The sequence below is a fragment of the Brienomyrus brachyistius genome, chromosome 21 (genome assembly GCF_023856365.1).
Source record: "Brienomyrus brachyistius isolate T26 chromosome 21, BBRACH_0.4, whole genome shotgun sequence".
NCBI lineage: Eukaryota > Metazoa > Chordata > Actinopteri > Osteoglossiformes > Mormyridae > Brienomyrus > Brienomyrus brachyistius.
Window position 1 is genome coordinate 3,234,597 of NC_064553.1, and position 11,967 is coordinate 3,246,563.

The window sequence follows — 11,967 nt, forward strand, 5'->3', positions numbered from 1 at the left end:
CTAAACACTACATTAACGAGGATGTATACATTAAAAGAAGTTCTCCGGGTAACTGAAGGAAGTAACTCTGAGTTATAATGTATGGTAGGCTGTGGGGATAATATTGTAATAGTGGGTCGCTGAGCCATGTTCTCCATAATTAAACGGGAGACACAGTTTGAGGTTCAATCAGCAGATTGGGTTCATTACACCCGTACCACAGCAATCACACACCCTCGCACTGCCCAACGTGCTCATCGACTCGTTTACTCCACACACACAATAAACATTAACCACTATACATGACATAACGCACAGCACATTTATAACAAGACATGGGATTACTGAGAACTATTTACAATCTGGCATCAGTTTGACATGCCGCGCTGCCTGCCGGTACCTCTGCGCTACAATATGTCTGTTCACGGTAACTATTTCCAGAGTAATCAATTGGATAGATGAACAATTGTAGCCAGGAGATTAGTGACCAGTAGTTTCTTCAGGTCTCGTGGACGATTTCTTTGCGGGAGCGTTGGTGGTATAGTGGTTAGCATAGCTGCCTTCCAAGCAGTTGACCCGGGTTCGATTCCCGGCCAACGCAAGTTAGTTTTTCAACCTAAACCTTGAACATTTAGTTTGATTTTTCAGGTAATGCTTTATACAGCTTAGAAAAGATGCAATCACAAGTGGCTCGTTGGTCTAGGGGTATGATTCTCGCTTTGGGTGCGAGAGGTCCCGGGTTCAAATCCCGGACGAGCCCATCTCTTTATATTTCCCTCAGGAACACTTTCTATAATGAAATGGAATGCGATCCAAAACAATTCATTACTAAAAATGCATCAACTGCAATGACGCAGAAGTTTAACTTTTCTCCTATGTTATATTACATATTACACATATGTTACATGCGTGGGGTCGAAGGATAAAACCACATGGCCCGTACGGGGATCGAACCCGCGACCTTGGCGTTATTAGCACCACGCTCTAACCAACTGAGCTAACCGGCCACAGTACACAGTTATTGCCAGAACCGAAGGTCAATTAGTGTCACTAGATGGCGGTAAAGTTCTGTATTTGCAGAGTGTTTTGCATCTCACATATACATTCGAGTAAAAGCAGCATAGGAATTGATACGGAATCAGCTAGTTAAAGTGCAGGGAAGGTAAAATTAAGTGCTCTTTTGCTTCTCAGTCTTGTTACTTACTCCCGATAAATAATTTTTGATCTCGTCATTTTTCATTTGCAGCGTCTACAGAAACGCAAGTTCTGTGTGGCTCGTTGGTCTAGGGGTATGATTCTCGCTTAGGGTGCGAGAGGTCCCGGGTTCAAATCCCGGACGAGCCCTGGTTTTAATCTATCACGTGTTATTTTTTTTCCGGAAGATTATACCATGATTATCATCACCTTCCGTGGCTGATGCGTTTTTACAAAAAGAATAAAGGACTATGTCACCTATCTATCTTCCAGCTGCTTATCCTAGTCGTCGGGGAGAAATAGATCTGATTGAAAAGTTGAAAATCTTTTAAAATTAGAGTGATCATTAATAAATAATGATGCTCTTTTCACCCCAAACAGTTACTATATTTTTACTATATCTGGTAATTCTGTAAAGATTTGTGAATTACTTAAGGGACTGTTTAAGAGACAAGTAACTCAAGTGAAGTACTGATTTCATGTTTATTTATCATTAATAAATTCTGACGCATCTTTTATCTCAAGTTCATAATTTGAAGTTCAGTAGTAACTGAGTATCTGTGCCCCATCAAGTAAAGTGTTCAAAGTGACCTTGTAACCTTTAGAGAATGCAGACGAATTACTGCTGTGCGCAATGTGACATAATACAAGTATGAATTAGCACCTTCTGTTGGCTTAGAAGTTTCTGTATCTGTTAGCTTTGATGTATGAATATGTACTTTATTAGTGTTGCAGCTTATCACAATGTTGAAGGACAAATATATTATTAACCCTCTAGCCAGACAAGTTAAGGAGCTGCCAAGGTTTGCTACAGAAGGGAATTTGTCTGAATTCACCAAAAGTTCACGGCTGGGTATTGAAAAAAACTGAGTAGAGATGGTCACACCACCATTATGTTCAGCCAAGGCACCAAACAATAAAAGAGATGTTTTACATGCTTATCATCTAGGGGTGTGGATCAAGGGAGAAAACAACAATGGAGAATGGTTGAAGGAATGATGATGAGATATTGTTGCACAGTAAGAAAATTTATAAAGATTGGTGTAAAACCGTATTGGACACACTTTAAGTGTCTGGCCTTGGTTGTAACTTCATTGTTGCAATAAAGGCTGAATCTGAAGATCTACTCAAGCGGCTTCTGACTCCTGATTGGCGGAGAAGGAAAAAAAACTACATTACCAAAGTGACATTTAACTGGTTGAGTTATAACTTTAATATCTTCAGCTTCCAGAGTGTGAGCAGACATACTTTTAAGTCTGGCCATAATTTCCTTTTTACGTTCTGCAGTTACTCCCACTGCTTTCCACTTTGGTTTGCTGCGATCACTGCGCACTTTCTTAGGGACCACGATTGCTGCGTCAATAAATGTACTGTAGATAAAGCACAAAAAATTCACACTGAACACAGGAACACAGCTTCCGCACATCAGACTCGGTCAACAGGTACTGCGAGACTGAACGGTTCATAGGCATCAGCATCCTAGTAGGCCCGTTTGCCTTTGCGTTGGTCCATCAGAGATGAGTCCCGATCCGTACAAGTGTTAGCAGGCCCGTTTTGGTTTGTCCTGTTTCGAGTTTTCGGTCGAGTTGTGGTTAGATTTTTCTCTATCGACAGTTTGAGGTCCAAATTGGTAGAGTTGAACGCATCACGACCCATCACGAAGATTTAGAAGGAACGGTCGAGTTTCAAGATTTACGTCGAGGCACAAGTCGAAAAAAATTCAACAGACCCGTTCGATGTCCGGGTTGGTCAAGTTAACAGGCTTTCGAGTTCCAAGGTCCCACTGTGTATCAACTTCCTTAGAGGAATTAAGGAACATTTATGGGAATTGCTGGGTTAGCTCCTTATCTCCTAACCCCTTTCACCTTTGCTACTGCCCAAGCAACCCCCACCTAGTTTAAAAAAAAAAAAAACTGAAGACAAATGTAAACTTTACTAGGACAGACCTTGTCATGTCACCCCCGGTTGGTGTTCAGCTAAGGAACAGTCGCCTTAACACTTTTAAAGTGCATATTTACAAATAGTGGATATGACAGTTCACTCCGTCCTGGTGTCTGAGCAAAGTCCATCTGCTCTAATGATATAATCTTGATGTGTCGATATGTCCATAGCCACCTGCGAATGCCTGCTCTAAGGCTGATTTCTGTTGACACAAGGTGGTTTCCTGGAAACATTCATAAAGCATTTAACCTGCTCCTCCCGCACACCACAGAAAAACGTTCAGCTAACATACGGTGACCCGGGACAACTTCTGAGCATCGCATGTAAGTTACCAATGGCCATTTTTCGCTCTCCCTCTGAAGACGAGGTTTTTGCTCTGAGGATATATATCGTGAGAGTTAATAGAGATTTAAACACAAGTTCTTTAATGATAAAATGCCATAAATGCTCCGTCCGTTTGTAGGTAGGCTCATGTTAAATTAACCGTTTTACACCAACCCAACTGTGCTTATGACAGGACTGAGAATCCCATTAGCTATGATTTTCCCTTCAAGTCAGCGGCTGTCATTTAAGGCTGATGTACTGTCACTTAACTAACCTAATGGATTTCATTCATTTCAGGTTGTCTTGCAACAAAAATGGCCTGGCTTGATCGCCTCTCTCGTACTCAAAAAATAATACTAGCTGTCTTGTGTTTTCCTCTGCTCCCGTTCTACCTGTGCTATGTGTGTAAGTAACCTGATTATTACTTTGAGATTAAAGAGGATCTGACTTAGTAAGCTTAAGGGCTGTAACAGAAACGAAAAGAGTAGCTTAAGATGCTCTATGTTTTGTCTTAGTTCCCCTTAAAAATTTAAATTCTAAATCCATTTAACAACTTGTCACATTTTTTCATATACATTTCATAGCCTTCCCCCGCGCTCACGCAAATTTTATTATGGGTGATGTCCTGTACGTCTTTGAATGTGGCAACCCTACAGGTCAAATCCTAGAATCTCCTCTGCATATAGTGATTGGTCCCAGCCAACCACTTAGAGTGGCGTTACATCTGTGCCAGGATATTCCTGCGCCTGTGACCTTCCATTGCTCTTTTGTGTTTGTGTGTGTGACTCTTAGAGAACTGTATGTTGTTCTTGCGGGTGTCTGGCCAGTATCGTGACACAAATGCTCATTATGTGTGGTGTTCCTGCGTCGGTTATATTCCTGCTGATGAACCCTTGATCTCAGGCTGCTGTTCCTCTGATGAAGATGGTGGAGAGGCCAAGGAGAGTCAGAAAGGTGACCTAAGTAAGTGAAGTGGGGGTGACTGTTTAACTTTAGACAGACAGCAGGAGGGGACTTCTGATTGGTCGAAATGCACGGTGATCCCGGTGTTCTGCGCATGGATTATCTGAAGGAAAAAGCCTACGTTCTATATATTATTCATTATTAGCAGTGTCGCACACTGCGACCGTGATTCCCGATAACACGGAACTCGACTTTGCGTCACTGTCATTCTTCTAACCCCGTAGCGCATTTACGGAGCCGTCCGGAGCCGGAACCGTGCTGTATCTAGTCTTGGCTTCGCTTTATGACAGCACTCTATGCTTGGGCGGGTCACAGGTCGAGTGGAAGGGGCCAGAAACGACGCAGTGAATGTTCATGGGGTCAGAGGTCAGCCAAGCCCAAGAACTCTGCCAAGGAGCACTACCACTCAAAGAGGTGATTCTGTGACCCAGGACCAAAAACCAGCAACTACAAAGCATGACAGCTCCATAAGCACATCTGTGGATGACAATCAGATGTTTCACGTTTGTGTCCTAGAACAGAGAGACAAGAGTTCGGAGAGTAATGTAAACGGGAACAGCGAAGTGGGTGAGGAAAGTACTTCATTATTTAGCCCTTTTGACCTATCAGTGGTAGCCGTTGCATTGAAATAACACCAAATTCTGAACTATTTGCAGTAACGGTTGAGATTCATCCAAAGAAAAGCACGGCTAACTTGGTGAAGAAGTTTTCTTTCGGAAAAGGTGAGAAGAAACGTGTAATTATCCCAAAAAGAGAGCAAAAAGAACGGCCCACTACTGTGTGTGCATGCAGTGATGAAGGTGTTCCGGAAAACTCTGCCTGCAATGTAGCGTTAAACAGATGATCGTTATTAGTCATTAACTGCAATTAATTTGAATATTTTCTTTAACAGGAAAAGTAACCAGGACAAATGAAGCCGTTTATGACAATGAGGGTAAACATATAATTCTTTTTGCACAATGCAAATTTGAGATTATGGCTTAATTTTACTGTATCCCCTTAAATCCCCTTTAAATGTTTCCCCTTATCATTAACTATATTTGAACAGCACGTTTAACACAACTGCAGTTGACCAAATTGCTGTACAATTTATGAAAATATTAATCACAGGCTATGTCAATGACCAGAATGGAGCCAAAGTGAGCAATGCAATACTATTTGGTAAGTAGTATTCGGAAAGTATTTGCAGTGTATATCTATGAATTTGCCAATTATAGATGGTATTTGATGATTCATAGGTATTTTTTCACGCCATAGCTTATCCATGGGATGGGTCTGCGCTTAAGTCAATGCGGATTGATTTAAATCAGTTTAAACAGCTTGATGCTTATGCAAGTAAGGTAAGTGTGGTGTGATTCGGAGAAGCAGCATTCAAGAAGAGTTATAAATGCCGTAATAAATGCATTTGGTGGCATTTCTCTTGGTTTGAAGGTGAAGGCTAGCGGCAGTGTGGAGGCTCTGGTCCAAAACCTTCTCAGAAGCACCGGCAGTGATATCGAGAAGCTGAGGGCGATTTGGATGTGGGTGACGCACCACATCGGTGAGCGGGTGGTCACTGGAGATGTGCATTTCTACGTGTGAACCAGACGGGATGACCGGACCTGTTCCGCTGACGCTTGCCTTCGCAGCGTATGATGTGGACGGCTACCAGAATCCCACTCTACGGTCGGCCTCCCCTGATGACGTCTTACGCGCCGGAAGGGCCGTGTGTGCGGGATACTCCCAGCTGGTTCAACGGATGTGCAGGTACACGCCACCCAGCTCGGGAAAATGAGCGGCTAATTAAAAGCCCCCCCGGAAGCTGTAATCGGCCAATGGGTTTATATATTTAAGGTATGGTCACACCTTGAGTAAATCTTCCTACTCATCGCGCAGTGTCTCCCGGTGCCACTATGACAATAATTATCATTGCGTCACACATTATAGTGAATGACATGACTGGGTATCAATGCAGATCATATTCTGCACTCAGACATTTCCCTATTGTTGTCTGTCACTTATTCGCTTGGTCCACAAGGGGGCAGACTTTAGCCTTGTTAACACTTATCTATAGCTGCCGCCGAAAAAATAGAAAACGTATATATTCCCTCCAGGACAAATTAACTTCGAACCAGCTAGATCAAAAAGCTTTGACAAGGTATATGTTCTCCCAAAAGTGGTGATTAATGATTGCTTCATCCACATTATCTGTAATCACTCAAAACTTATAAGACCATCCCTTTAGACATGGTAAATGACTAATTGGCTCCTGATTGCAAAAAGCACTAATCAATTCTCCTTTTATGATATAGAAATTATTATTATTAACAAAACGCTAGAATTCAGACCGGTATCATTGAAAATTCTATTTTTGAAAAAGTCCATTTCTTAAAATTCTAGGTTTGAACTTCCTTAGCGCCATGCGATTTGCGTCACAGTCATTGACTCCAGAATCCATCAACTTTTGCTCACTGGTTCACCTTCATGGGGACCCTGTAGCCCATTACTGATGTTGTAAAACGTGCGTGATGTTGCTCAGTCTTGCAGGTGTAGAGTGTAAGGAGCTGTCTGGATATTCCAAGGGTGCAGGGTACGAGTTGGGAAAACGATTCCGTGGGGAGTCGGATCATGCCTGGAATGCCGTGCGACTGGCCGGGAGTTGGCACCTTCTGGATGCTACCTGGGGAGCTGGACATGTGTCCGATAATGTTTCTCAGTTTATATTCAAGTGAGCACAATTTTGAGCACTTTTTTTGCATTGTGGAAGACAATAAATTGAGTTATAAAGATGTTTTTCAAGACCAGACAAAAGCATCATATTCTTATATCAAAAATAACCATTCAACCAACACTGCAACTGACCTGGTAATCACACTAACAAGCAGAAGTATACTTTAGTTGGCATTTGTATCAGAACTCAGTTGCAGTGAAATGAATGCAGTCTGAGGTCTTGGCACTGCTGTTTAGGGTCTTTCTCATTTTGCATTCAGGTATAATGAGTTTTACTTCTTGACTCACCCTGCCCTTTTTGTGGGAGATCATTTCCCTCTGGAGGGTCAGTGGCAGCTCCTGAGACCACAGGTCTCGCTTACGCAGTTTGAGGATGCATCTTTACGGAAAAGCGGCTTTTATAATTCTGGCCTGCTGTCCTCGCAACCAGAGTCTTGGCTCATCCATTCAGGTCCGTTCTTTCCATAATGAGTCGTTATGTCAAAACATTTGAATCGGTCTGTGATTCCGGATTTGCTATAAGTGACTTCACTGCTGCTTTCACGATCACAGACAGAACATTCGTCCTGAAGAATATAATGTGTATTTCTTTGAAATTACTTCATTACTGAATTATGTTCCATTTGCCTCCCTTTCTCCTATGTAATACAGATCAAAAGACAACCATCACCATGAAGAGTTCATCACCTAAGCTCTTCATGCAAACGCTCAACGACAAAGAGAACTATGGCATCTTAACCCTGAAGCCAGACGGGATGAAGTTGGATGTCTATCCTCCGGAAATCGGAAAGCATTCCTTGAAAATCTATTGCAAGGACCCAGATTCTACAGAAAAGACGTACAACTCAGTGTCGCATTACGAGATCCGGTGCAAGGCCGTCGACAGGGGGCTGAACTTGCCTGAAGACCTGAAGAACCCCATGGGGCCCAGCTGGCTGTCTGAGCAGAGTGGCCTCCATGACCCCTCCCAGCGTGACCCTCTGGTCCACACTGCTGACGGTCGCTGCTCCTTCAGCTTCCGGGCGGACAGTCACTGGGAATTCTTCGGCATGCTGAGCACAGGGGCCTTTTGCATGACAGATGATAAGCAGCGCAGGCACACATTCATGTCTAGAACCGTGGAACGTGTTAAATTCCAAGTGCAGTTACCAAGACCTGGGCTATATCAGCTCTGTATCTATGGCAAAGAGAAAACAATGGCAGGGAGTTTCAGCAATGTCTGTAATTATCTGATCTCCTGCACCAACGCCAAGGTGAGCTGGCCGGTCTTCCCTTTGAAATACGCTTCCTGGCAAGAACACTGTGAGCTGGTTGAGCCTCTTTCCGGTGTCCTCCCAGCCAACCGGACCATCCGGTTCAGGATGAGGGTCCCTGGGGTATCCCAGGTGTCAGTGCAAGGCAAGGCAACACAGGATCTGTGCCTGGATTCGGATGGATTCTGGAATGGTCTCTGCAGCACTGCGGGATGTGTGGATCTGTCGGTCATGATCAGAGAGAATCCGGATGACATCACTCGCTCCTTTATACTTAACTATCAAGTGGAGGGTAAAAGTGACTAGTAACAGAAGTCTGCCTTGAATTCGACAGTTTCTTCAATAAAAAAAGAAAGTACCATACATGTATGACAGAAGGTAGTGATTTCCCAAAAACCTTGAAACCACAAACTTGAAATTAAAGAATCATAACGAAAACGGTCTGTTGACTAAGACGTTTCTTTCATATGTAGGAATGTCGGATATTAAGATGACTTTCATATACATATTTTTGTGTTATTGTGGTTTTTTAAACCATAGCTATAATCCTAATTTTTAATAAACAATTAAAATACGTAATAACACGTCGATCAAAAGGTGTCTTGGCAGCGGTGGGATTCGAACCCACGCCCCCGAAGAGACTGGAGCCTTAATCCAGCGCCTTAGACCGCTCGGCCACGCTACCTTGAGTACACCATGCAGGAAATATTTTCAGCTGTCAACATTTTCAAAAAATTACTACTTTTTTATTGCGACTGCATGGGGTTTATATATCATATATGAAAAATGACTAGCAACGTTTTAACTTACCGACAAGATGTATATTCGACTATAAATTGTAGCTCACTACATGCTAACAAGCTAACACGGCTAACCGAACGACCATAAAACTGTACAGAGAAACCAATCCACAAGGATGTTTTTTACGTATATAAAGTTTATATGTATGTGTTTATGCATATCCGTATGCATGTTATTTGCATTATATATTAGAAATAAATATTAGACAAGATTTGAGGCACATGCTGTTTGGTGAACTGTAATGAGGATTTACAACCAGCAGATGGGGCATTGTCATTGTGTCTTTATGCACGTGGGGATTTGTAAAAGAGGGACGTTTAATTATATAGTTATATTATATAGTCGAGTTATTACTGATAGATAAAAGCAAAATTAGTTAAAAGCAAAATAACTTGTCCCTCCTTTTAATATATCACCGCGACAATTAATTATTGTTTTTTTTTTGTGCGTGTGTTTTTTTACATAATCTAATTCCCATTTTTTTACGTAGGCTAATTGCCGGATAGTCATAAAAACAAACACACAGCTAATGCAGCATCGTTAAGGCTCCCCAGACCCCTGCGTAGTTCGGACTTTGCTCGACAATGATTCCCATTGTGGTTGACAAGGGATTAATATGGGCTTCGTGACTGTCCTGGCGGGGGGACCCTTGAGAAGCCGGTGCATGGCAGCTTCTTACATTAAAAGGTAACAGCCTGAACCTTCTCTAGCCAGATCCCCCTCTGCATACTCTCCACCTTAGGGCGGAAACACATTGTCTAGGTGCCCCCAACAACATATCTGTACCTTTCATTTTTGTACACTCGTCGCTCCACAGTTTACAGCCGTCTACATTCGGGGCCACCTTAAATGCACCTGGGTTTTAGTAGTAGACGGAAAAAAGACTATTTTTACCATTGAGAGACGGCAAGAAAGAATCGTTAAGCCTGTCCCCAAGGCTGATAAAGCGCAGTACTTGTGGGCGCCAGGCTCAGCTCAGTGTAGGGGAAGAGAGGCCTCAGCCTTCTATAGGTATTACAGTTATTGTCCTGCCATTGAGCGATAGTTGGGAGGCTTTGGGTGCAGCAAATTACCTCAGAGAAGAGAGATTAATGTCAGAAAATTACATGGTGCTGCACAGCGAGGAATGCAGACTCGGAGAACACGGTCAAGCGGGCAGATAAGAGGCTTGGTGTGTGGAGGCTTCGCCGTGAAACGCTGTGAACGGTTTAGTTTTTCCTCGGTTACAAACCAGGCTGGAAAATATACATGAGTGTAAATGTCTGGGCTAACCGTATTTGCTTATTGCTTACTTCTACAGTAAAGTATTATTCAGCTTTAAAATAAGATTTCATTGTTTGGTCTGAAGTGCTCCCTGCTTCTGTGTGCTGTCATGCATTTTTTAAAATGATATTTCTTAAGTCATAACAGAAGTACGTCATATTTAAGCAGAAATCCGGAGCCAGCACTGTCACTGGTTTTATCCACTTTTTCCATTGCTGTTTCGCCCTTATTAATACACACATTCCATGTGAAATAGCTTGACCAGATTTGAGAAGTTCTAATGAAGCTCTGAGGGACGGAGGTTTTGGGAAATAGGAACGATGGGATTGATTTTGGTGTGAATGGGGGGAGAGTGGGTGGGATTAGTTGCTGGAGATTCCTCCCGTCCACGTGACAGGTTGATCATGAGCTTACCTGCTCGGCCCAGACCCTGTCCCCGAGCAGAGAGGAAGCCCAGCAGCCGCGGATCATTTCACGGCTCTCAGTGGAGCCAATCCATTCTGCTCTGTGTGACGTGGCCGGCTATGCAAAGACGGGAGGGGCAGAGGGGGTGGTGGGCCAGAGCGGGTCTCAAAGCTTGGCCCCAGCCCGGACCCCCCCCCCCCCGAGTTGCCGGCAAACCAGTTGTGCGCGGGGGATTCTAGAACTTTCTCTGCTTACCTTTAAAGGAGCAGTACCTTCCTCTTTTGCATCTCAGAGGCGTAATTATCTCACAATTAAGATAATTTTAGGATGACAGCTGGTGGGGAGAGAAGCAATTTTCACGCTTCCTAATCGAGTCTGGCTGTCAGATTAAGATAGAGGGTTGATTTGAGGGAAATTGTCTTGACTGACTCCTTGGAGCCGAGCCCAGGTGGCCGCAGGTAGCTCTGGGTCCGTTTTTTTCCCCCCCTTGTGCTGCCTGGGAGGAAATTTGGTTTTAATTTGCCACACCAAAGAGATCACACGAATGCGGGGCTGCCCGTCTGTCTTGGGGGATTGTCGATTTATTGCCAAAGCAGCTGCCTGGTGTCACTCCACTCCCATCCGTCGGCTCTTGAGTTTCCTCCATCTTTCTCTCTGCCTGCCCATCTTTAGCCCCCCCGCCCCTCCACCATCTCATATCATATCATGTAGTTATAGGGTGTGGTCCCACAGACAAACCACAGCCAGCTCAGGTCTCTGAATTGCGCTGGAGCTTCTGCAAAACATCCAGCTTAGAATTAAAATGGCAGGTAGGCAATGATAATTGCAGTGGAAAGGAACTTAATGCCTCACTCTCCATTAGGGTCTGCTAGCAGTGTGCTTCCTGCAAAACTGGCCTCATCTCTGGTGCCTACATCTTGTGTTATCTCATTTTAGTTAAATGGGAAAATGAGGGCCCACACTTTACCGGCTCTGGTACCACTTCTTCATTGTGACCAGTGACATGGAACTCCTCTCCAAGGTAATTTGAGCTCTACAGCCTGGCGGTAACCACGCGCCAGTGAGATTCCTCCATCTGGCCACTAGATGGCAGTGACTGCACTGAGTGGACACAATCCCTCTCTTTTTCCTGCTC

General features: G+C 43.7%; 1 protein-coding gene and 5 non-coding genes across 8 annotated transcripts; 4 read left to right on the forward strand and 2 right to left on the reverse strand.

The window, feature by feature from the left end:
• The first annotated feature begins 508 nt into the window (after nt 1-508).
• Nucleotides 509-580, forward strand: trnag-ucc (transfer RNA glycine (anticodon UCC)). Its single transcript has one exon. It is a non-coding gene; the product is annotated as a tRNA-Gly (tRNA).
• Nucleotides 581-667: 87 nt separating this feature from the next.
• On the forward strand, nt 668-739 carry trnap-ugg (transfer RNA proline (anticodon UGG)). Its single transcript has one exon. It is a non-coding gene; the product is annotated as a tRNA-Pro (tRNA).
• A 173-nt stretch (nt 740-912) lies between these two features.
• trnai-aau (transfer RNA isoleucine (anticodon AAU)) lies at nt 913-986 on the reverse strand. The gene has a single exon. It is a non-coding gene; the product is annotated as a tRNA-Ile (tRNA).
• A 265-nt stretch (nt 987-1,251) lies between these two features.
• trnap-agg (transfer RNA proline (anticodon AGG)) lies at nt 1,252-1,323 on the forward strand. The gene has a single exon. It is a non-coding gene; the product is annotated as a tRNA-Pro (tRNA).
• Nucleotides 1,324-3,401: 2,078 nt separating this feature from the next.
• On the forward strand, nt 3,402-8,775 carry LOC125716752 (kyphoscoliosis peptidase-like). Of its 3 annotated transcripts, XM_048989421.1 has the most exons (13): nt 3,402-3,437; nt 3,736-3,843; nt 4,342-4,401; nt 4,717-4,968; nt 5,058-5,123; nt 5,294-5,335; nt 5,512-5,562; nt 5,659-5,741; nt 5,833-5,941; nt 6,030-6,147; nt 6,920-7,108; nt 7,371-7,561; nt 7,762-8,775. In XM_048989421.1, the coding sequence occupies exons 2-13, from the start codon at nt 3,753-3,755 to the stop codon at nt 8,667-8,669; spliced, it is 2,160 nt and encodes a 719-aa protein (XP_048845378.1). In that variant the 5' UTR covers nt 3,402-3,437; nt 3,736-3,752; the 3' UTR covers nt 8,670-8,775. The 3 variants fall into 3 exon arrangements, with proteins under 3 accessions (XP_048845378.1, XP_048845379.1, XP_048845377.1); XM_048989422.1 differs by lacking the exons at nt 3,402-3,437; nt 3,736-3,843 and having other exon boundaries at nt 4,169-4,401; nt 4,717-4,815; nt 4,918-4,968; XM_048989420.1 differs by lacking the exons at nt 3,402-3,437; nt 3,736-3,843 and having other exon boundaries at nt 4,169-4,401.
• Nucleotides 8,776-8,966: 191 nt separating this feature from the next.
• trnal-aag (transfer RNA leucine (anticodon AAG)) lies at nt 8,967-9,048 on the reverse strand. Its single transcript has one exon. It is a non-coding gene; the product is annotated as a tRNA-Leu (tRNA).
• Between the last annotated feature and the right edge of the window lie 2,919 nt (nt 9,049-11,967).

Coding starts and splice junctions, on each gene's coding strand:
- LOC125716752 (XM_048989420.1), top strand. CDS start 4,239: ATGTTGTTCTTGCGGGTGTCTGGCCAGTATCGTGACACAAATGCTCAT. Junction 5,336..5,511: donor AGCCGTTTATGACAATGAGG/GTAAACATATAA, acceptor TATTAATCACAG/GCTATGTCAATGACCAGAAT. Junction 7,562..7,761: donor GTCTTGGCTCATCCATTCAG/GTCCGTTCTTTC, acceptor TATGTAATACAG/ATCAAAAGACAACCATCACC.